The 24240-nt window shown below is 43.8% G+C and overlaps 1 protein-coding gene across 1 annotated transcript in view; it reads right to left on the bottom strand.

The window, feature by feature from the left end:
• Nucleotides 1-23079, bottom strand: part of LOC101542897 (cytochrome P450 4A11-like) — a 28728-nt gene extending 5649 nt beyond the window's left edge. Inside the window, exons 1-11 of the mRNA XM_055139130.1 lie at nt 22885-23079; nt 21510-21651; nt 21298-21342; nt 8736-8863; nt 7283-7407; nt 6813-6967; nt 6374-6480; nt 5943-6133; nt 5726-5859; nt 4802-4866; nt 4601-4677 (exon numbers count right to left, since the gene is read on the bottom strand). Of these exons, the coding sequence (XP_054995105.1) occupies nt 4601-4677; nt 4802-4866; nt 5726-5859; nt 5943-6133; nt 6374-6480; nt 6813-6967; nt 7283-7407; nt 8736-8863; nt 21298-21342; nt 21510-21651; nt 22885-23079 (1364 nt within the window). The remainder of the gene's footprint in view (nt 1-4600; nt 4678-4801; nt 4867-5725; nt 5860-5942; nt 6134-6373; nt 6481-6812; nt 6968-7282; nt 7408-8735; nt 8864-21297; nt 21343-21509; nt 21652-22884) is intronic.
• Nucleotides 23080-24240: the final 1161 nt, after the last annotated feature.

Genomic DNA, 24240 nt, shown 5'->3' with positions numbered 1-24240 from the left:
GAAGCACACATCTCCCTAATACCAAAAGCAAACAAAGACACCACTAAGAAAGAAAATTACAGACCAATATCCCTGATGAACACCGATGCGAAGATCCTCAACAAAATACTGGCAAATAGGATCCAACAACTCATCAAAAAGATCATACATCACGACCAAGTGGGATTCATCCCGGGGATGCAAGGATGGTTTAACATTCGGAAATCAATCAACATAATCCACCATATCAATAAAAGCAAAGATAAAAACCATATGATCATATCAATAGATGCAGAGAAAGCATTTGACAAGATCCAACATCCTTTCATGATGAAAACCCTCATCAAAATGGGGTTTGGAGGAACTTTCCTCAAGATAGTCAAAGCCATCTATCACAAGCCTACGGCAAGCATTATCCTCAACGGGGAAAAACTAAGGGCCTTTCCTCTGAGATCAGGCACAAGACAAGGATGCCCACTCTCACCACTCCTCTTCAATATAGTACTGGAAGTACTTGCGATAGCTATTAGACAAGAAAAAGAGATTAAGGGCATCCAGATAGGAAAGGAAGAAATCAAACTCTCACTATTTGCAGACGATATGATACTATATCTAGAGAAGCCTAAAACCTCTACTAAGAAACTCTTAGAAACAATAGACTTATACAGTAAAGTTGCAGGCTACAAAATCAATACCCAAAAATCCATGGCCTTCATATATGCAAACAATGAGGCAGAGAAAAGGGACATAAAAAAAGCAATCCCATTCACAATCATGCCCCAGAAAATCAAGTACCTCGGAATCAGCTTAACCAAGGAAGTAAAAGACCTCTACAAAGAAAACTACAAAACGCTACTCCATGAAATCAAAGAGGACATGAGGAAATGGAAACATATACCCTGCTCGTGGATAGGGAGAATCAATGTTGTCAAAATGGCAATACTTCCCAAAGCATTATACAGATTCAACGCGATCCCTATAAGTATACCCATGACATTCTTCAAAGAAATGGATAAAGCAATCCTAAAATTCATATGGAACAACAGACGTCCAAGGATAGCTAAAACAATTCTTGGGAAAAAGACGATGGGAGGTATCACCCTCCCCAACCTCAATCTTTACTACAAAGCAGTAACAATTAAAACAGCATGGTACTGGAACAAAGGCAGAGCCATAGACCAATGGAACAGGGTGGAATACCCTTACACACAACCCCAAATGTATGATCATCTAATCTTTGATAAGGGAGCAAGAGATGTGAAGTGGAGCAAGAAAAGCCTCTTTAACAAATGGTGCTGGCACAACTGGACAACCACATGCAAAAAAATGGGCGTAGACCTTGACCTGACACCATGCACAAAAGTCAGATCAAAATGGATTAAAGACCTCAACATTAGACCACAAACCATAAGGTACATTGAAGACAAGGTCGGCAAAACCCTCCACGATATTGAAGATAAAGGTATCTTCAAAGGTGACACAGAACTAAGCAATCTAGTAAAAACAGAGATCAACAAATGGGACTACATTAAACTAAAAAGCTTTTGCACCGCAAAAGATACAGTGACCAGAACCCAAAGACTATCTACAGAATGGGAAAGGATATTTACACAATACCCATCAGATAAGGGGTTGATATCAATGGTATATAAAGCACTGGTTGAACTCTACAAGAAGAAAACATCCAACCCCATCAAAAAATGGGGCGAAGAAATGAACAGAAACTTTACCAAAGAAGAAATACGAATGGCCAAAAGGCACATGAAAAAGTGCTCTACATCACTAATCATCAGAGAGATGCAGATCAAAACAACCACAAGATACCACCTCACACCACAGAGACTAGCGCACATCCAAAAGAACAAAAGCAACCGCTGTTGGAGAGGATGTGGCGAGAAAGGGACCCTTCTACACTGCTGGTGGGAATGCCGACTGGTGCAGCCCTTCTGGAAAACAATATGGACGATTCTCAAAAAATTAGAAGTTGAGCTCCCATTTGACCCAGCAATACCACTGCTGGGAATATATCCCAGAGAGGCAAAAAAGTATAATCGAAATGGCATCTGCACATGTATGTTCATCGCAGCACTGTTTACAATAGCCAGAATCTGGAAAAAACCCGAATGCCCTAGAACGGATGACTGGTTGAGGAAACTTTGGTACATCTATACAATGGAATACTATGCAGCTGTTAGAAAAAAGGAGGTCACAAATTTTTTATTTAAGTGGATCGGCATGAAAAGTTTCATGCTAAGTGAAATGAGTCAGAAAGAGAGAGACAGACATAGAAAGATTGCACTCATCTATGACATATAGAATAACACAGTGGGAGACTAACACCCAAGAATTGTAGAAACAACTACCAGGAGGTTGACTCCATGGCTAGGAGGTTGGCCTCACATTCTGGGGAATGGGCAACTCAGAGAAGGGCTCACCAACTATAATGTAGTCGAAGGCCATGTGGGAGAAGGGAGTTGCGGGCTGAATGAGGGCTAGAGACTGAGCACAGTGGCCACTCAACACCTTTATTGCAAACCACAATAGCTAATTAGAAGGAGAGAACAAAAGGGAATGCCCTGCCACAGTGACAGGGTGGGGTGGGGGGAGATGGGATTGGGGAGGATGGGAGGGATGCTGGGTTTACTGGTGGTGGAGTATGGGCACTGGTGAAGGGATGGGTTCCCGAACTTTGTATGGGGGAAACATAAGCACAGATGTGTATAAATCCGTAACTGTACCCTCATGGTGATTCATTAATTAAAAATAAATAAATTTATTAAAAAAAAAGAAATACAAATGGCCAGAAGGCACATGAAAAAATGCTCCACATCGCTAGTCATGAGGGAAATGCAAATCAAAACAACAATGAGATATCAACTCACACCACAGAGACTGGCACACATTAAAACGAACAAAAGCAACCAATACTGGTGTGGATGTGGGGGGAAAGGAGCGCTCTTTCACTGTTGGTGGGAATGCCGACTGGTCCAGCCTTTTTGGAAAACAATATGGACAGTCCTTCAAAAACTAGAAATTGAGCTTCCATATGACCCCGCAATACCACTTCTGGGAATATATCCTGAGGCTGCAAAAAAACAGTAGAAATGGCATCTGTACCTATATGTTCATTGCAGCACTGCACAATAGCCAAAATCTGGAAACAACCCAAGTGTCTGAGAACAGATGACTGGTTAAAGAAACTTTGGTACAGCTACACAATGGAATACTATGCAGCTGTTAGGAGAAATGAAGTCATGAAATTTGCTTATACATGGATAGACATGGAGATTATCATGCTATGTGAAATGAGTCAGAAAGAAAGGGATAGATATAGGAGGACTGCACTCATTTGTGGAATATAAAATAACAACACGAGACCGACACCCAAGGACAGCAGATATAAAGATCAGGAAGATTGCTCCATAGTTGGAAGCCTGCCTCATGAGTGGGTGGAGAGAAGGCAGCTGTAGAAGAGAAGAGATCACTAAGAAAATGATGGTTGAAGGAATAAGTCTGGATGGGAGTTGTGTCCCAAAAGAAGATAAAGAACCACACATGATGACCTCTCATTGCATTGCATCTACATTGCAAACCATAATGCCCCAAAGTAGAGAGAGAGTATGGGGAATATTATCTGCCATGGAGGCAGGGGGATGGTGGGAAAGGTGGGGATAGACTGGGGATATTGGTGGTGGGAAATGTGCACGGGTGGAGGGATGGGTGTTTGATCATTGTGTGATTGTAACTCAAACATGAAATCCCCCCAAAAAAAAACAAGAAAAAAAATTTAAAAAAAGAACAACAAAAAAGTAGAAAAAAAAACATGAAATCTTGTAACTATACCTCAAGGTGAATCAATAAAATAAAATTAAAGAAAAAGAAAATGTTCAGGGCTGGAGTAATAACACAGCAGGTAGGGCATTTGCCTTGCATGCAGCTGACCTGGGTTCGATTGCCAGCATCCTATATGGTCCCCTGAGCATCGCCAGGAGTAATTCCTTAGTGAAGAGCCAGGAATAACTTCTGTGCATCGCCGGGTATGAACCTCCCCCTCCCCCCCGCAAAATACAAAAATGTTCATGATTACACAAACACTGATAGGCAGGCAGATCTTGCTGGGGAGCTGTGAACCCAGATGACACTATTGGTGTGAGTCTCCACCAGTGCTCCTGAGAGTTTCCAGAAAGGCTCCCAATGTCAGCACAAGGGCATACTGGGAATCCCAACACCCCCAACATCACTGCCTTCTGGGGGGGGAGGGAGTGTACAGGCCACCTGAGGCCCTGGGCACAGCGAATCATCGTGATGGAGAAAAACAATTATTGGAGGTTAATTCTGTTCTGTAACATTCTATTTTATAAAGCGATAAAGCACAGGAAGACACCGGCCTTGGTTTTCTGCTGCTGCAGCAGTGCTCATTCCTTGGTTCTTGCTAAAGATCAGCGGGGCAGACTTAGGGATGCCCTGAAGGGTCATCTTCTCTGCTATAGCATTGGGCGTGACTCCTTCCCACCCTGACATGCAAAGGTCCCTCTGGAGATACCACATGTAGGTTCAGGAGGTCACCTGCATGTGGGTGTACCCAGTAACACCCCCTTCCTGCCAACTCCGAGGAGCTCACCTGGAGCCCCCTGAGAAGGGCAGGAATGCGTGACTGTGCCGAGCTGCACTTGGTGCAAACCTGGATGGGTCAAAGACCTGCAGAGAACAGAGACAGAACAGGTGGGTCATGACTCCTTCATTCCAGGTGGGTCAGTACTCAGGAGAGGTGAGATAAGGTGAGGGTGAGGTGACCCAGGACAACCCGCTGCCCACATCATACCTCTGGGTTGGGCCACACATTTGGATTGTGGTGAAGGCCATAAATGGACAGGCCCACTGAGATTCCTGGGGATAGTGTTGAGAGAGAAGACTGAGCACAGCACTTCAGGTACCAGCACCCCAGCCTGTGGTGTGCGTGGGCACGCACAAAACCTGTCATGCCACCTGTCACCTTGTCACATCTCTGCCTGGAGGATGCTATGTATGGGATATTGAGGGTGGGACATACTGCTGGATCCTGGTAAGGCCTATGTGCACATCTCAGGAGCTGACCAGAACTGGGATGGGGAAGTTAAAGGTTTTACTTTTTACAAACTCCTACAACATTCCTGTTTGTAACAGCTTGTTGAACCTTGAGGGAATGAACATTAACTAATTTTCTTCTCATAAAAACAGCCTTTAAGAAAGACACAGCTGTTTTCAGGTGAGGCTGCTGAGCTCAGGAGAATCTAAGCAACTTGCTGTTACACACACAGCTGGTTCAGCAGAGGTAGGTTCAGGTCCAGGCCTGTGAGTAAAGTCCAAGTTGGGGGTGGGGGGCGGGCGGCAGACAGAGGCGATGCCTCCCATCATTACACTGGTCTCAGGCCTGTTCATCAGCTACTTTCTTACCCAGCAGTGAGTTCCAGCTCCCTCATTGCTTGCAGTCCCTGAAGAGAAAACTGCATCTCCCCTTGCCTTTCTACAACTAGCCAGTTCTTCTAGATCAGAAAATAAACATTTTAGGATTGAATTACTGAGGTCACACAACTTAGAGGCCAGAACTAGTTGATGGAGCTTTTCTGGGACAGTGTTGTGGCAGTATTTCTTAGACCCTATTCTAACTACAGAGTCTTGCCTCGAGAGCTCAGGACTGTCTTTGCCACATGACCTTCTCTCCCTCGACTATGCTGCTTCTCAGGGAGTGCGCCAGGAGCTGGCCTACCTTTGGGTAGGGAGCGCCCATCAGGGAAGGTGACAGGTGAGCTGAGCTGTCTGGCCACACCAGGCACAGGCGGGTAGAGACGCAGTGCCTCCTTGATGCACATGGTTGTGTAGGGCATCTTGTCCATGTGGTCCCTGAAAGGAGCATCCTGATTGTGAGTGGAGCTGCCCCGGGATCCATTCCTGAGGGGCTTGGCTCGCCCACAGCTGGCACTCACCAGGTGATGGAGGAGCCATCTCCCAGCAGGTTCTGGAGCTCCTCCCGGCACTGCTGCTGGTGCTTGGGGTGTGTGGCCAGTGCATAGAGGATCCAGGAGATGCCGCTGGCCGTGGTGTCGTGACCCTCGAACATGAACGTGTCCACTTCTGCCCGCAGGTCCTTGTCAGACAGGCCGCTCCCATCCTCTGACTGTGCACATGGGGAGAGAGTGGGTTGACCCCTTTCTCTCTGGGTATATGGGCACAGTCATGACCTTCTCCAACCTCAGCCTCCTATATACTAATCTCCTTCCACACTCACCATCCTCCACTCACCCTCCACATTCATCCTCATCCCCATGATCATCCTCCTATACACTTACCCTCCACACTCATCCCCCTGCTACCCACCCCTCCCTCCCCCCCCCACACTTGCCTCTCCTCTACCTACCTTGGCAAAGAGCAGGATGTCCAGAAAATCCAGGTGCCTCTTCTTCCTGATCTTTTCCAGCTCACCCTCATCCTGCAGGTGTAACTTCCGCTGCTGGATTACTCTGTCTGTCGGGAAAGAGTTTAAAGGATAGGTCAGGATTCTGGAGGCCTAAGTCAGTGAACTCAGGAGCCTAAATACCTCCCCCAGAGTGTATGCAGTGAATAAGGTTTAGTGATGGAGTATGGGAGCACAGAGGTGAGAACTCTAAGTCATATTCAAAATTCCCTGTAAGGAAATATTTGTAATGCCCTTATAGCCCTGCACCTGGTGCCCTCAAGTCCTCTAATCCTGAGTGGCCAGCAAGGTTCCAGCTATACCAGCTATACCAGCGACATACCACTGAATTCTTTGCATGTGGCTAATGACAGCAGGAAGAACTTCAGATGAGGGATCTCACCTGTGTGTTCATGGGCAAGCTGGCAGGCACTGGAACAACTGCGGCCAGTAGATGTCAGGCTATAGATGAAGTCATTATGGTGTAATATATTCCACATTCGGGAGTAGACGAGTTTCTTTAGGTCCTCGATGGCTTGGGTGTAGGACTGGGACTTCCTGTCAGAAGATGGGGCAGAGCAGATGGGAAAGGGGGATTCTGGCATTGTGGAGATTCCCACAAAATGGGGAGTCAGTTATTTCTCCCTTCACCCTTTTGTCTTTAGACAGTGATAAGAGACCAGGGGTCATGATCAGAGGCCAGAGTTAAGCTGTGGTTGATCTGGAGCACGAGAGGAAATGTCAGGGCTTGTCCTGGTCAAGACTCCTGAGAGCCTCCCCGTTTGCGCTGGTTCTTATGCAAACCATCCTCCTGACCTTGCAGGTATTTCCCAGAGCTGAGCAGAACAGGTGCTGACTAGGGAAGCCACTGACCTGTCAGTCTGCAGGCTGCTGGAGTGGCTGAAGGCACACTTCATGATGGTTTCCAGCGTCATCAAGGAGATGTGTCCCAAAATGTCCACCGGGCCACTGTTCCTGCTGAGCTCTGCCCATTTGTCCTGGGGGAAAGGGACATAGGCACATGTGTTTCCTAGAAGGACATATATTGGAATCACTGCTGGCACTTTTCTCAAATAGCCCGATCAGTGCCACCCTGTTGAACAATCCTTCAGAATAGAAGGATTTGCTGTTATTTGCCCCTCCACAGTTATGAGGCGCTCAGGCTAGACTTTAAGTAGTCCTTCCTCCTTGCAGAGAGCTTATGTTAATGTATTTGCCTATTACCTTGCTATCATTGTTACTATCCTCTGCAGTGCTTGTGAGGTTCTCCAAGTTCCCCAGGGGTGCTCCCAATTCTCTGTGCTTTGGTTTATCTTTTCCTTTGTGTCTTACTTTCCTCTACCTGTTAATTTTTTATTGGATCTTTCCCATTCTATCCATGTCCTCTCACCTAGCACAAAGGCTAGTTTCTCTTTCCATCTGCGTATTAAATGACTTTTGGTCCTGATCACACATTGGGCCATGACCACTGTGAAAGGTAACTGACATGAACACCTGTTTCCCCTTGACTGAAAGAAAATGTCCTTCCTATTCATGAAATATTCTAATGGCCCTTCCCCTCTTTATAAGCCAGATGAGTTTTGATCAATAATGTGCATAAAGCATGTTAAAGTGCCAACAATCTACTGAAATATCTTATTAAATATCATAAAATATCTTACTCAATTCTCATCTTTTGGTGATAAATAGTTTCTCAGGGTCAAAGGGGAATTGTCACTAACCCTTGAACTCAGCTTGATGAAAGAAGATATAAGAGAAGTAAACCCAGGTGTCTGGTGGAGAGAAAGCTTAGGGACCTATCCTTGTAGATTCAGCTACTTTGTTCATCTGCTATTAATTGACCTGGTGGTTGAGAGCCAAGATTCCCCTGGGAAGAGTTGTTAACACAGAGTGGCTCTGAGTGACATTCTGACTTCCATGACCTTCCATGGAAGGCTGCATGATTTGCAGAAGCATAGTGCTGAGTCAGAACCCATGGCAAGACATCCTGAGAAGTACATCCTGTCACTGACTGTGACCATGCATAGGCCAGTTCAGTACAACATGCCCATCTGTCCAGGGATGGGCAATCATTCCATATATCAAACTAAAGAAAAGGAGGTGCAGCAGAAGGGCCCATTTTTTCACAGGAACTTCCTTTTATATATGTGGAGCCAAGTGTGTCTCCAATTGGTACCTTTCCCGTCTCATCCCATCTCTTTGGGGGAACAACCACCCCATGTGGAGTTGTTTTCTGTGCCTGAGGGAGGTCTAGGAACTTGGGTAAGGGTGGACACTGAACCGTGGTATGGGTTAAGGTGTGCAGGTGAGAGAAAGACAGACTTACCAGCATCGCTCTCACAGAATTGGCCGTAAGCCCCACATAGGGCTTGAGGATGTCATAGTGGAAAGCTGGAGTCAGCATGCGCCGGTGCTGGAACCAGGGCTGTCCATTCAACAGGAGCAAACCATACCCTGGGCCAGACAAGGGTGTGTGCGGGGAGAGAGGCGATGTGATTAGAAGGACTAAGATTTCTTTGCGCAGAGCCATAGGTATTCCACAGAGACATTGTGGCACAGATAGGAGAGGACAGTACATCATCATAGGAAGGTTAATTTTTAAAAATTGATTGAAACTGTGATTTACCATGCTATTGATGATATTTTCTCATGCTCATGATTCCAATGTCATCCATCACCAGTGTATCCTCCCTCCTCTCCCAAGTATTCCAGGGTCCTTTCATAGATCATTTCTCCCTTCATATTGCCTTTGGCCCTTGTTGCTCTCTTGCTGTATATCTTTATACAATAGCCAAGATATGATAACAACCCAAATACCAAAATACAAATGAATGGATCAAAACTCTGTGGTATAGAGCCCTAGTCAATGGAAACTCAGGAAGCTATGATATCAAGGGCCCTGCATTTTACTCAGGCATGCCATTTTGCTGCCCCCCAGTCAGGATTGGGCCCCCCACCTTCAAAGTGAATAAGCAATAGGAGGACTCTTTAGCCAACCTAGGTTGGCTCTGCCCAGCACAAATATCTGGGCTCCATGGCTAAGCATGACCCTCTACAACTCAGTGTAAACATACATAGATACCCTATGGATATACATAGACATAGACAACCACAAAACAACTTATAAGAAACAACTCCAAACTTCAAAAGCAACGAAGAAAACTGCCATGCTTAGGGAGTGAAGATGCTTGCCCAGAATACTCAACTAGTAATCATGTGCTCTATAACTTATCTGATAAGGAATTTAGAGAGGAATTATTGAGGATGCATTCCTCTGGAGCTCATGGGAACACTGGAACAAACCACCAATAAAACACAAGAGGATATGAGAGTAGAAATGTGTAAAATACAAATCAAACGACAGATCTGAAAACTTCCTCGGTGAAGTTTTTTTTTTTTAAATTTAATTTTACTGAAAACCTCAGAAGCAAAGTAACAACTGCCAAGGACAGAATCAGTGAGCTCCAAGATGAGGTGCAGAAAATCTCAAGACAGTAGCAGAAGATGGGAAAAGGTCTCAAAATAACCCCAATAGATGACAAGATAACTTTGGGATGAATTGAAGAGGAACAACATAAGAATCATTACGGTAAACTCCAGGTTCAACGGAACTGGGAATGGGTGACCTCCTCCCATGTCCCCCTGTTTTGGGCAAGTTGGTAGTCATGCCCATGAGCCATATCTGGCTGGCGCCAGTTAATCTCATCAATGGCCATGATCCAGAGACTCATTGTCCTTCTCTCTTAGAAGAAAGCATAAAACAACTCATCATAGCCATGCTGACAGACCCCACTCCAGGGTGTTTCATTCAGGGAATTCCAAAGGGGGGAGGGTGATGCTCCTCCCCTCCCCAAGGGATCTAGCCCAGACAGCCAAAAACCTCCAGAACTCAACCGCTGTCAATCTCACGGCCACTTTCCACATGCTGAGGTGGAGCCTCACCCAAGAGTGAACCTATTTCTGGATTATGCGGCCACATTTGCGGTTGCGCAACATCTCATACCTGATACCACTCATACTCCAAGAGTAGCACTGTCATCCTGTTCATTGATTTGTTTGAGCGGGCACCGGTAATGTCTCCATTGTGAGACTTGTTGTTACTGTTTTTGGCATATAGAATACGCTGTGAGTAGCTTGCCAGGCTCTGCTGTGCAGGCGGGATACTCTCAGTAGCTTGCCGGGCTCTCCAAGAGGGATGAAGGAATCTAACCCAGGTTGGCTATGTGCAAGGCAAACATCCTACCCGCTGTGCTATAGTTCCAACCCACTGATGCACCATATTTAATGGGGTTTAAAGTAGAAGGCAACCAAACTTAGAGGGAAATATAATTTTACAGGTATATATGTATATATACTATATATATATATATATATATTAGTAATTTCTTATAGAACGGCTTAATGGCCCCTGGGTGAAATACAAAAATATTCATACATTCTCCTCTAAAGAAAGTGTCTTGAAGTCCAGATGAAAAAAAAAAAGAAAGTGTCTTGAAGTATTTTCAGCCATTTATTCATACCAAACAATACAAAACAAATTATTTTTTTTGTTCTGCTATGGGGTAGGGGTTGATATTTGGGACAGAAATATCCAAAATATGGTGGTGGGAAGGTGTAATGTGATGAGATTGGTGTTCAAATACTAAATGTAATCAAATATTGTGAACTACTTTATAAAAATAAAATATCACTTGTATCACTTGTGACTTTTGTCATCCCACTGCTCATTGATTTGCTCCAGTGGGCACCAGTAAGGTCTCCATTAGTCCCTGTTGCATGCTAGTGTAGCCTTTGTAGTGTAGGTTTGGAGATGACCAGTGGACTAGAGCTGTTATTAACTGAATTCCACAGGACGTCAAAAGAACACCTGGCTGCCCACGTATGAGATGGTCTGACTTCTTCGTTAAGACCCTGAAGGAGCGGTTTGGTGTACTTTGTGTTCCTGGAACAAACAGATGCTATTGGACTACACTAGCTACACTAAAAATAAAATAATATTTTAAAAAATTATCAGGGTTCCAGAAGGGAAGGAAAGCAACTCTGATAAAAGAGCTGCAATCAAAACCATCATTGCTAAGAAGTTCCCAGAGCTGAAGAGTTAATGCACCCAGACCCAGAAAGCCCAAAGATTACCAGATAAAAGAAATACAAATAAAAACACTCCAAGACACATCCTAATCAGAATGACAAAGCCCACAGACAGGTAGAATACTAGAAGCATCAAGTACAGAGATGTAAATTATTTACAAAAGAGCATTTTAAGATTGCCAGTAGACTTATCAGACAAAAGACAGTGGTGGGATATAGTGAACAAAACACAATCAAACAGTGCCTTACCACAAGTACACCACACCTCAAACAGGCTTTCATTCAGATTTGAAGGAACAATCCACAACTTCACAGATAAACAACTCAGGAACTTCAGAAACTCAAAATTGTTATTACAAAACTAAATGGGCTACTTTAAGTCAAGGCAAGCCCTACAAACATGCAAAACTCCTATAGATAAATGGCACAAAACCTCACAACTAGAATCTATCTCAATGTCAATGGGTTAAATGCACCAATTAAGAGACACAGAGTGCAGGATGGATTAGAAAATGGAACCCAATACTCTGCTGCTTGCAAGAAATACATTTGAGCAGTCAGAGCAAACACACACTCAAGTCAAAGGTTGGAAAACAATTCTTCAAGCGAACAACTCCCTCAAAAAAGCCATACCCCCATCCTGACTCCACCATCTCCACCACCGCACCAAGATATGATCTGCTGAAAATTCTGGTATTCGGGTTTCGTGACAGAAATCTCCAGGCTTTCTTAGAGTTAGGATGGGCTGCCTCCCTCCACTTCTCAATACACATAGAAGCTCTGACAGTCACCCCCACGAACCATCTCCAGCACCACCCTGTAAGCTCTACTATTGGCCTTGCTTCAGAGACCCCTAAATAAATCTTGATAGAGATCAAAAGCTGCAGTTAAGTTCAAACCCACGCATGGCTGAACAGACCAGAGTAAATTCAAGGGAATGAGTTGGCCTGTGCCTGCCCAAGCAGAGGTCCCGGCAGCCACTTGCTTTCACAATCCAAAATTGCAGCCACACCCCCAGCCTGACTCTACTACCTCAGGATGGGCCTCACCAAGATATAATCTGCTGAAAATTTTGTAATGTGAATCTTAGCACAGCAACAGCCCTGGCCCAGAGACACAGCGGCAAGTCCCGGAAGACACCACAGCATCAGAGATCTCTCTGGGCATAATACCGAGCCAATTTCACTGGGGCACACCAGATGGATCAGGTGTAGTCTCCCAGCCTACTCCAGATGGAATCCTGGTGACCAAGAGTTTCCACAAGCAAGGCCCTCGGTATGTGGGTTCCAGGACTAACTCTCCAGACCGCATGGTGGTGGAGGACCCAAGCTGTCCTCCCAGAGTCCCTGCCCGCCCAGCAGACTGGCTGTCATGCCTACAATTTGCCTCCTGGTGCCATCTTAGTGCACTAACAGCCCTAGCCCAGAGACACAGCAGCAAGTCCTGGAAGACACGACAGCACTAGAGATCTTTCTGGGTCCCATACCAAGCCAATATTACCGAGGCACCCCCGATGGAGCAGATGCAGTCTCCCCTGATGGAGTCCCAGTTACCAAGAGCTTCCACAAGCAAGGTTCAGGTTTGCGGGTTCCAGGACTGAATCTCCAGGTAGCATGGTGGCAGAGGATCTGGGTTGTCCCTCCCTGAGTCCCCTTGCCCAGCAAACTGGCTGCTACACCCACAATTTGCCTCTGGGTGCCATCTTAGCGCACTAACAACCTTGGCCCAGAGACTCTCAATTGAATCCCAAAATGAATTAGTGCCATACAGAGATGTCTCTGGAACCTAACCATTTACAATTTAGAAATTTACATTTACAATCACGGCCACACAAGCTCTAATGATATTCAAAATGAGCAATGGAAAATAAGTTATCTAGCGCCTGCCCCTGGCAGGTAGGCTTGAATGGTGGTGGGAAAATTCGAACAAAACATAATGCCCAAAATTAGAGAGAATATTGGAGAAATTGAATGCCAGAGAGGCAGGTGAGGACTGGGATATGGTGGAGGGGAGAGGCAAATATTGGGGACATTGGTGGTGGAAAATGTGCACTGGTGGAGGGATAGGTGTTCCATCATTGTATGGCTAAATCTCAAACATGAACACTTTGCAACTCTGTCTCATGGTGATACAACAAAATAAAAAAGTAATATGGATTCATGTCCAATTCAATCAGCTTACTCAATGGCTGAACAAATAGCAGTACTCCTACATTATTTAAAAAAAAATAAACGGGGCAACAACTCAAACACCCGGCATTTAAATAGATTATTACTGAAAAACCAGTGGGCCAGAGAGGAAGTCAAAAAGGACCATAAAAGATTCATGGAAACAAAAGAGAAGAAGAGAAAAGCTTACCAGAGCTTGTGGGATATGAGAAGTTATGAACTCAGACCTTTGTTTAACGCCAAGCACAAATATCAGATCAAAATGGATTAAAGACCTCATTATCAGACCTGAATCCATAAGATGCATGGAGGAAAATGTAGGCAGAACCCTCCATGATGTTGAAGCTAAAGACATCTTCAAGGTTAAAACACCACTGACCAAGCAAGTGGATACAAACATAAATAAATGGGACTTCGTTAAACTAAGAAGCTTCTGAACCTCAAATAAAACAGTGACTAAAATACAAAAAGAGCCCACATAATGAGAAAAAAAATTTAACCAATACCCATCTGATAAGGAGTTAATATCCAGGATACACAGGGCACTGGTAGAACTTTACAAGAAAAAAAATCTCCAACCCCATCAAAAAATGGGGAGAAGAAATTAACAGAAACTTCCACAAAAAAGAAATTCAAATGGCTAAAAGGCACAAGAAAAAATGGTCTACATCCCTAATCATCGGGGAGATGCAAATGAAAACAATGATGAGGTAACATCTTACCCCACAGAAACTGGCAAACATCAATAGGAAAAAGAACAACCAGTGCTGGCACAGATGTGTGGAGAAAGGGACTCTCATTCATTGTTGGTGGGAATGCCAACTGGTTTAGCCTTTTTGGAAAACACTATGGATATAAGGCATAGTAGAAATGACATCTGCACTTAAATGTTTATTGTAGCACTGTTCACAATAGCCAGAATCTGAAAACAACCTAAGTGCCTAAGAACAGATGACTAGGCAGTTTTTTTTTAATTAGTGAATCACCGTGAGGGTACAGTTACAGATTTATACACTTTTGTGCTCATGCTTCCCTCATACAAAGTTCGGGAACCCATCCCGTCACCAGTGCCCATTCTCCACCACCAGTAAACCCAGCATCCCTCCCACCCTCCCCAATCCCATCTCCCCCCACCCCACCCTGCCACTGTGGCAGGGCATTCCCTTCTGTTCTCTCTCTAATTAGCTGTTGTGGTTTGCAATAAAGGTGTTGAGAGGCCTCTGTGCTCAGTCTCTAGCCCTCATTCAGCCCGCAACACCCTTCCCTCGCATGACCTTTGATTTATTATAGTTGGTGATCCCTTCTCTGAGTTGCCCTTTCCCCAGAATGTGAGGCCAGCCTTCAAACCACGGAGTCAACCTCCTGGTACTTATTTCTACAATTCTTGGGTGTTAAGTCTCCCACTCTGTTATTCTATATACCACAAGTGAGTGCAATCTTTCTATGTCTGTCTCTCTCTTTCTGACTCATTTCACTCAGCATGAAACTTTCCATGCCGATCCACTCATATGCAAAATTCATGATCTCCTTTTTTCTAACAGCTGCATAGTATTCCATTATATAGATGTACCAAAGTTTCCTCAACCAGTCATCCGTTCTAGGGCATTCGGGTTTTTTCCAGATTCTGGCTATTGTAAACAGTGCTGCGATGAACATATAAGTGCAGATGTCGTTTCGACTATACATTTTTGCCTCTCTGGGATATATTCCCAGCAGTGGTATTGCTGGGTCAAATGGGAGCTCAACTTCTAGTTTTTTGAGAATCGTCCATATTGTTTTCCAAAAGGGCTGAACCAGTCGGCTTTCCCACCAGCAGTGCAGAAGGGTCCCTTTCTCCCCACATCCTCTCCAACAGCGGTTGCTTTTGTTCTTTTGGATGTGTGCTATGACTAGGCATTTTTTAAAGAAATCTTGGTACATCATTGACACAATGGAATACTATGCAGCTGTTAGAAGAGATGAAATCATGAAATTTGCATATAAGTGGATGGACATGGAGAGTTTCATGCTAAGTGAAATGAGTCAGAAAGAGAGGAACAGACATAGAATGACTGCACTCATTTGTGGAATATCATCATCATCATCATCATCATCATCATCATCATCATCATCATCATCATCATCCCGTTGATCGTCGAATTTCTCGAGCAGTCTTAGTAACGTCTCCATTCGTCCAAGCCCTGAGATTTTAGAAGTCTCTCTCTACTCGCCCTTCCCAATGATGCCATACTGGAGGCTCCTTCAGGGTCAGGGGAATGAGATCCAGTTTGTTGCTGGTTTTGGCATATTAATACACCATGGGGACCTTGCAAAGCTCTCCCATGTGGGCAGGAAACTCCCAGTAGTTTGCCAGGTTCTCATAGAGGGAAAAGTAGACTAAGAAATCTCGCCGAAGCTTTGTGGCCGCGCACTTCTGGGAGCTTGCTTTTAAATCTCTGGATGCTGGCCATTGACAGGATTACATGGCACTGTGGGCAGTCCCTGGGTGTGACTACCTAGCTACTGGGAAATGGGAAATCTGGGCAGAGGAGGCCCAGTCCCAATCCGAGCAGGCTTGGAGGTCTCAGCCCCGGGTCCCTCACACCTGGGTTCCTCTGCCGGTACCTTCATGTGTGAAGCTCATCCGAACGTGTGGAGAGGGGCCTTGAGCATGGCTGTGGCTAGGCTCCGGAGGTCTTCGGCTGCCGGGAGCTCTGTTCGGAGTGAGGAGGGAAGCTGGAGCCCATCCCCTCTGAGAGGCCCTGGGGAAGACAGCCAGGTATGCAGGCAAGAGACTCTCTGCCTTTATATTCCACCACACTTTTTTGTGTAATATAAAGTAGCATAACATGAGACTAACACCCAAGGACAGTAGAGATAATGGCCAGGAGGATCATGCCACAGTTTGGAAGCCGGCCCTGCGTGCTGGGGGAAAAGACAGTTGGGATGTAGAAGGGACCATTAAGTAAATGATGATTGGAGGGATCACTTGGGATGGGAGATATGTGCTGAAAGTAGACTAAGGACCAAACATGATGGCTTTTTATATCTGTATTGCAGATCATAATGCCCCAAATTAGAGAGAGAATAAGAAGAAATATACCTGCCACAGAGCCAGGGGGTGGGATGGGGTGGGGTGGTGGGAGGGACATTGGGAACAATGGTTGTGAAAAATGTGCGCTGAAGGGATGGGTGCTCAATCACTGTATGACTGAAATGTAATTATGAAAGTTTGTAACTATATATCAAGGTTATCTAATAAAACTTATTTTAAAAAACTTGTGGGATACAACAAATGTGGTGCTAAGAGGACAGTTCATTGCTATGCAAGTATTCATCAGGAAGGAAGAAAGGGCTCATTAAGGATGATACTTAAGAAACAGGAAAATTATCAACAAAGGGAGCCCCAAGCAGGAGGAAGGAAATACTAAAACATAGAGTGGAAATGAAAGAACTAGAAGCCCCAAAAAACAATGCAAATGATCAATGAAAACAAGAATTGGTTCTTGGAAAAAAATAAACAAGATCAAAAAACGACTAGCAAGTCTTACAAACAGAGAACGAATAAACTGAATCAGAAATAAAAGAGGAGACATGACAGCAGACACCACAGAAATTCAAAGGATCGTCAGAGATTACTTTGAGAATTGTGCCATGAAAAGAGAGAACCTAGTAGAAATGTATAAATTTCTGAATTCTTATAACCTCCCAACGGTGAGCCAAGATGATTTGGAAAACCTGAACAGACTTATCACCATTGAGGAAATTGAAATGATAATCAAAAGTCTTCACAAAAATAAAAGCTTAGACCCAGATGGATTCACTAGTGAATTATTTCAAACCTTTAAAGAGGACGTTTTGCCAATATTTTTCACTGTCCCAGGAAATTGAAGAAACAAAAACAATCCCAAACAGTTTCAATGAAGCAAATGTCACCCAATGCCCACTTCCATCACTTCTATTCAATGTAGTATTGGAAATACATGTCACATCAATTAAGCTCTCACTATTTGAAGATGACATGTTACTATACCTAGAAAATCCTAAGGACTATGAAAAAGCTCTTACATACAATAGACTTGTATAGTAAGTGGAAGACTACAAATTATTATGCAAAAGTTCATGGCTTTACAATATACAAATAATGAAATAGAAGCAAGAGATATTTAAAAGAACCATGTCATTCACAATTGTGGCTCATAAAATAAAAGACCTCAGAATCAGCCTAACTAAAGCAGTAGTAAAAGAACTATTTTTAGAGAAAATTATAATGCACTATTTCAAAAATAGAAAATGGGGGCTGGAGCAATAGCACAGCAGGTAGGGCGTTTGCCTTGCACGTGGCCGACCTGGGTTCGAATCCCAGCATCCCATATGGTCCTCTGAGCACAGCCAGGAGTAATTCCTGAGTGCATGAGCCAGGAGTAACCCCTGTGCATCGCCGGGTGTGACCCAAAAAACAACAACAACAAAAAATAGAAAATGGGTATTAAAGTGATAGTAAAGCAGGGAGGGCATTTTCCTTCCATGCTGTTAACCCATGTTTGATTACCAGCCTCAAATTTTGTCCCTTGAGCACTGCCAGTGGTAATTCCTCAGTGCAGAGCTAGGATTAACCCCTGACCACCACTGGGTTTGGCCAAAGAGAGAAAAAAAGGAAAAAAAAGAAACAGAATGGAGGACACAAGAAAATGGGATGACACCCCCTGCTCATGGATTGGGGGGGTTAAGTTAATATCATCCAAATGGCAATACTCTCCAAAGAATTGCACAGATGCAAAGTAGTCCTTAGAATGATACCCAGGTCACTTTTTAAAGAAATAGATCAAACACTCCTGAAAATCATATGGAACAATAACCCCACATCCCCCACCCATCCTCAAATAGCTAAAGCAGTCCTTTGGAAAATGAAATGGGAGGCATCACTTTCCTCAACTTCAAACTTACTACAAAGCAGTAGTAATTAAAAACAACATGTTATTGGAATAAAAACAGACCCTCAGATCAATAAAATTGACTTGAATATCTTGATACAGACACTCAGCATATGATCACTTAATCTTCCTAAAAGAGCAAGAAGTATGAAGTAGAGCAGAGGAAGCCTCTTCAATGGCTACATGCAAATAATAATAATAATAAAGAAAAAGAGAAACTCAGACCTCTTTCTAAATCATGCTCGAAAATCAAATCAAAGTGGTTTAAAGACTTTGATATCAGACCTGAATCCATAAGATACACAGAGGTAAACATAAGCAGAAATCTCCATGACATGGAAGTTAAAGATCTTTAAGGATGAAACACTATGGCCAAGCAAGTAGAAGCATAGATCAACAAATGGAGCTACATTAAATTAAGAAGCTTCTGCACTTCAAAGTAAATAATGACCAGAATAAAAAGACAGGCCATGGAATAAGAAAAATTATTTAACCAACTCCCATCTGATGACAGGTTAATATCCATGATATATAAGGTTCTGGTAGAACTTTAGAAGAAAAAAACATATGACCCTATCAAAAAATGGGTAGAAGAGATTAGCACAAACTTCCTCAAACAAGAAATATAACTGGACAAAAGGAACACAGAAAAGTGTTCTTCATCACTAGTTTTCAGGGACATCTGAGTCAAAACAACAATAAGATATCATTTCACGCCACAGAGTCTGGCACACGTCAAAAAAAAGAACGAGTGCTGGCGTGGATGAGGGGAGAAAAGGCCTCTTACTCACTACTGGTGGGAACACAGAATGATCCATTCTTTGGGGAAAACAATTTGGACATTGTTCAAAAAATGAGAAATTCAGCTTTCATACGACCTAGGAATACAACTCCTGGGAAAATACTCTAGTGAACCCCAAACACAATGCAGAAAAGACATTTACACCCCTATGTTCATTGCAGCACTGTTAACAATAGCCCAAATCTGACAACAACCCAAAAGCCCAAGAATAGATAACTGGATAAAGACACTATGGATAACTGGATAAAGACAAATCACATAACAAAATACTGCACAGTTGTTAGGGAAAATGAAGTTATGACATTTGCTTACACATGGATGGACACAGAGTATCATGCTGAGTAAAATGAGTCAGAGGGACAAACATTGATTGAAATCATTTGTGGGTTTTAAAGCAGTAACAATATAGTGAATGAAAATACCCAGAGACATAGTGAATGACAATGAAAAATATCCAGAGTAGGAAGCTTGTTACAAAGAGTGAGGGTGAGTGCAGTTAGGACAGAGAAGGGACCAGCATGACAATAATAGAATGATCACTCTGGACAAAAACTGAGTGCTGAATGTAGGCAAAGTGATATGCATGATACATTTTAGTAACAGTATTGCAAACCACAGTGTCTAAAAGGAAAGTAAAAGATAAATTGGGGGGAAGGGAGAGAGACGAAGAGACAGAGAGCCAGAGGGAATGAGGGTGAAAAGAGGGAGAGAGGGGGGAAGAAAGAGAGACAGAGACAGAGAAAGAGAAGAGAAGTATCTGCCAGTTATGCAGTCTATGGAGATGGGGTCAGAGGGAAGGTGGGCTGGGTGAAACCGGAGGCACGGGTAGTGGGAAATATGCACTGGTGAAACAATAGATGCTGGAACACAGTATGACTGAAACTCAATCATGAACAACTTGTAACTGTGTTTCTCAAGGTAATTCAATTTTTTTAAAAAAGAAGCTGTGATTGTTAGAAAAGATGAAGTCATGAATTTCTCGTATAAGTGGATCAACGTGGAAAGTATCATGCTAAGCGAAATGAGTCAGAAAGAGAGAGACAGACATAGAAGGATTGCGCTCATCTGTGGAATATAAAATAACAGAGTAGGAGAATAACATACAAGAATAGTAGAAATAAGTACCAGGAGATTGGCTCCATGGCTTGGAAGCTGACCTCACATGCTGGGGGAAAAGGCAGTTCAGATAAAGAAGGGAACATAAAGTAAGCTCTGGTTGGGGGACCAGCTCAGGAGGGGAGATGCGTGCTGAAAGTAGACTATAGATTGAACACAATGACCACTCAATACCCCTATTGCGGACCACAACGCCCAAAAGGAGAGAGAGAGAGAGAGAGAGAGAGAGAGAGAGAGAGAGAGAGAGAGAGAGAGAGAGAACAAAATGGTATGCCCTACAGGTAGGGGAGGAAGGGGGGATGGGATTGGGAGGTGGGAGGGATACTGGGTTCACTGGTGGTGGAGAATGGACACTGGTAGAGAGAGGGGTGCTCCAACATTGTATGAGGGAAACACAAGTATGAAAATGTGTAAATCTGCTACTTTACCCTCATGGTGACTCACTAATTAATAAAAAAAAATAAAAAAGAAGCTGTGGTATGTATGCATAATGTAATATTATGGAGCTCAGAGAAAGAATAAAATTATGCAATTTACAGCAACATGAGTGGAACTAAGGAATATTATGCTGAGTGAAGAAAGTCAGAAAGAAGGACATTTACAGAATAACTTTCTTATGTGTGATACTTAAAAGTAAAGGGCAAGTTGGATGGTTAATAGTTTTAAGAGAAGGGAATGAGGCCTGAATCAGTGAATTGGGTGGTGTCATGGTGTAGGCCAGCTATTATTCTCTGTCATTGACACAAATTCTTGGAAAATCTAAATGGATAGAGGGCCACTATTTTAGACAGATGTACTTACCAATCCAGGAACTCAGTAAATGGTAGAGACTGACATCTTTGGGGTCTGAAAGGGAAAGAAGGGCATTGGTTGGAGGAATAGATTGTAATGGATTGGAGGGGAAGAAGAGGCATGGTTGGAGGAAGCTCAGGTCCACTCACTCACTGAATTGATACTCTGGAATTTCACAGACCAGGGTCATGTATTCAGTGAATAGGGGTTTTCTCTCTCACCTGATCTTCCAAGTATCACCTTCATGTAGTCAGGGTCATAGATCAAAATTTGAGGCTTTGTCCCCCACAGCCAGCGACAAAAAGCACTTGGGTTTTTCTCCATCCATTTTAGTACCACTTGCAGTTCATTTTTCTCTAGAAACTGTCATCATGGGGGAAAAAAACAAATTAAACTCTTCATGCAGTGCGTTGGTGGAGTGAAGGCTCAGTGGCAGCCCCAGGGAGGGTTCCCAGTCAAAGACAAAGTTAAGGGCAGTTTAGAATTTGGACTCTGATCCAGACTAGGTGGTTGTCTCATGCCAGGCCAAAGGCCAGATTCTGTTTACACATTGGGTAGACCCTTGGCTCTCACAGGAACTGGCTGATAAAAACTGAATACATATTGTACAAAGTTTTGGATGTCATTTCAACATTGACATTTGCAGTTTGTTGGCCACCTGAGTCACTTTGGTGGCAGTAGTGTTCTATAATTATGTTTATAGACCGACAGAGGTGGGTACTTGCCTTGTGCACACCCCACCTTGGTTTGGTCCCTGACACCACATTTGGTTCCCTGAGACCCACCAGGAGTGATCCCTGAGCAGAGTCAGGAGTAATCCCTGAACACAGCTTGTACACCCCAAACCCAAAATCTACAATAAACAAGTGTGTTTACATAGAGAATAAAGTGGATATATTAAATTCTATATTTATCGATTAATTTTACTTTCCATATTGGTCTTCTGCTATCCAGCACACATGCAAATAGTAGTTTTTATAAGAGGGTGTTGTGATCTATATGACTGAGTAAAGTCAATTACCAAGATATCTGTGTCATATTATTCCAAATACCAAAGAGTAAGTCTGTATGCATACACGTGGAATGTATGCATACAGACTTACTCTTTGTAATGTGTCATATTATTCCAATACCATTTAGAGTAAGTCTGTATGCATACACGTGGAAATGGTGTGGCACTATCATCTTGATATTTCACTTTTTAATGTCCTTTTCCCTTGCTAATAAGAAACCTTATAAGTGACAAAGGCCTGGAGTAGTCTGTTGAAACTCTTCAGTGTAGAACCCAAAGGCTTCTCTTTTATGGCTAAACATGCTTTCAGCCTCATGCAGCACCTCATTTTCACCTAAGGTTTTAGTCCACTAACTCTTTGGGAAGCCATATGCTTGAGACTATCTTAATTCATTCTGAGTTAATTTCTAAGAGCAGGGAGTTCCCTGGGCTGGGGTGGATAACACCCCAGCCCAGGCTGAGGTGAGCTGCTTTCCCCGAGAACCAGAGTGGTCTTGCAACAAGACTTTCCAAAGATCTGCTGACCACCACCACCTTCTGAAGCCATCCCCAAGCCTCCCGCTCACCTCCCTGCTCCTTCCTACCTCCTTGTAGTGCCCAAAGAGCCAGTGGGAGGGAGGTGATGGGAATTGCTGGACAGCCTTGAGCAGCCACTGGCGGTGCAGGTAGAGCTGAACAGCCTTGAACAGCAGCAGCACCAGGCCGAGCAGTAAGGTCACTTGCAGAAGCCCAGAGAAACTGCCCAGGGATATGGTGGAGCTCAGCACGGAGACACTCATGGCGCTGTGACTGCAGAATGGCTGGCTCAGCCTGACTGTGCCTGATCACCCAACTCACATCAGTGTCAGGGAAGGGTAGCCCCACCCACCTTAGGGAGGTGACTGCAGGGAGACAGGGGTCATCTCATTTCTGACCTGGCAGAGGCAACTCTGTCTGATTGCCAGGGCTAGAAAATGAGGCTACAAACGGAGGTAGCTGGAGAAGGGACTCAGGGACTACAGTGGAGGGATACTGGTACTCTGGGCTGGGTTTGATACAGCGCATGAAAATTAGTAATGTTGATACTGTTGTAAATCACCAGTGTCAGCAACAAAACATTGACCATCTAGATGAGTGACTAGATGGTCTATCTGAGAAAGAGTGTGGGAGCCTTCCCAGCTGATAGTGGCCTATACACTCCTGGCCCAGCTCAGTGGAAATTTTTCCTCTAACAAAATGCCTTAAATGTATAGCCCTCTGGGTAAGACAAGTTTAGAGAAAGGGGTAACAAACTTTTGCCTAGGCCAGAATAACACAGGAAATCATTATGACTCTACATTTTGATTGACTATGTGAACTATTCGGACTCTGATTGATTTGGATGTACTTGCTAACTGTCCTTAGTGTCACTGTGAACTTAAACAATGGCTCCATGTTGGGACTCAGAGTGGATGCACAATATTTTGTCAAATAAATGATCAGCCTGTGATCTTACTCATGACTACTCATGTGATTTTTTTTACGGGGAAGAGGGACGTGGGTAATGGTTGGGTTAGCGCAAGTGGTGGTCAAGGATAACTCTTGACTCTTCACTCACAAATCACTCCTGGTGGACTTGGGGGATGTTAGTGATTGAACTTGGGTCAGCAGCATACAAGGCAAGTCCTGCTCTGTCTTTCTGGCTTCTGCTCATGTGATTCTAAAGTAGTTTCGACAATCCTTGTGTGTTTGTCTCATACTTTTTTTCTTTTTTAAAAAATTTATTGTGTTTTTATTAATGAATCACCGATCACCATGAGGGTACAGTTACAGTTTTACATATTTTCGTGCTTGTTTTTCAGCCATACAATGCCCGAGTGCCCATTCTCCTCCACCGATAACGCCAATATCCCTCCCACCCCCCTATCCCATCCTCCTTCACCCCACCCCACCTCTGTGGCAGGGCATTCCCTTTTGTTATC

The sequence above is a fragment of the Sorex araneus genome, chromosome 5 (genome assembly GCF_027595985.1).
Source record: "Sorex araneus isolate mSorAra2 chromosome 5, mSorAra2.pri, whole genome shotgun sequence".
In the NCBI taxonomy this organism is placed as follows: Eukaryota; Metazoa; Chordata; class Mammalia; order Eulipotyphla; family Soricidae; genus Sorex; species Sorex araneus.
This window is presented reverse-complemented; position numbering and strand designations above follow the sequence as displayed.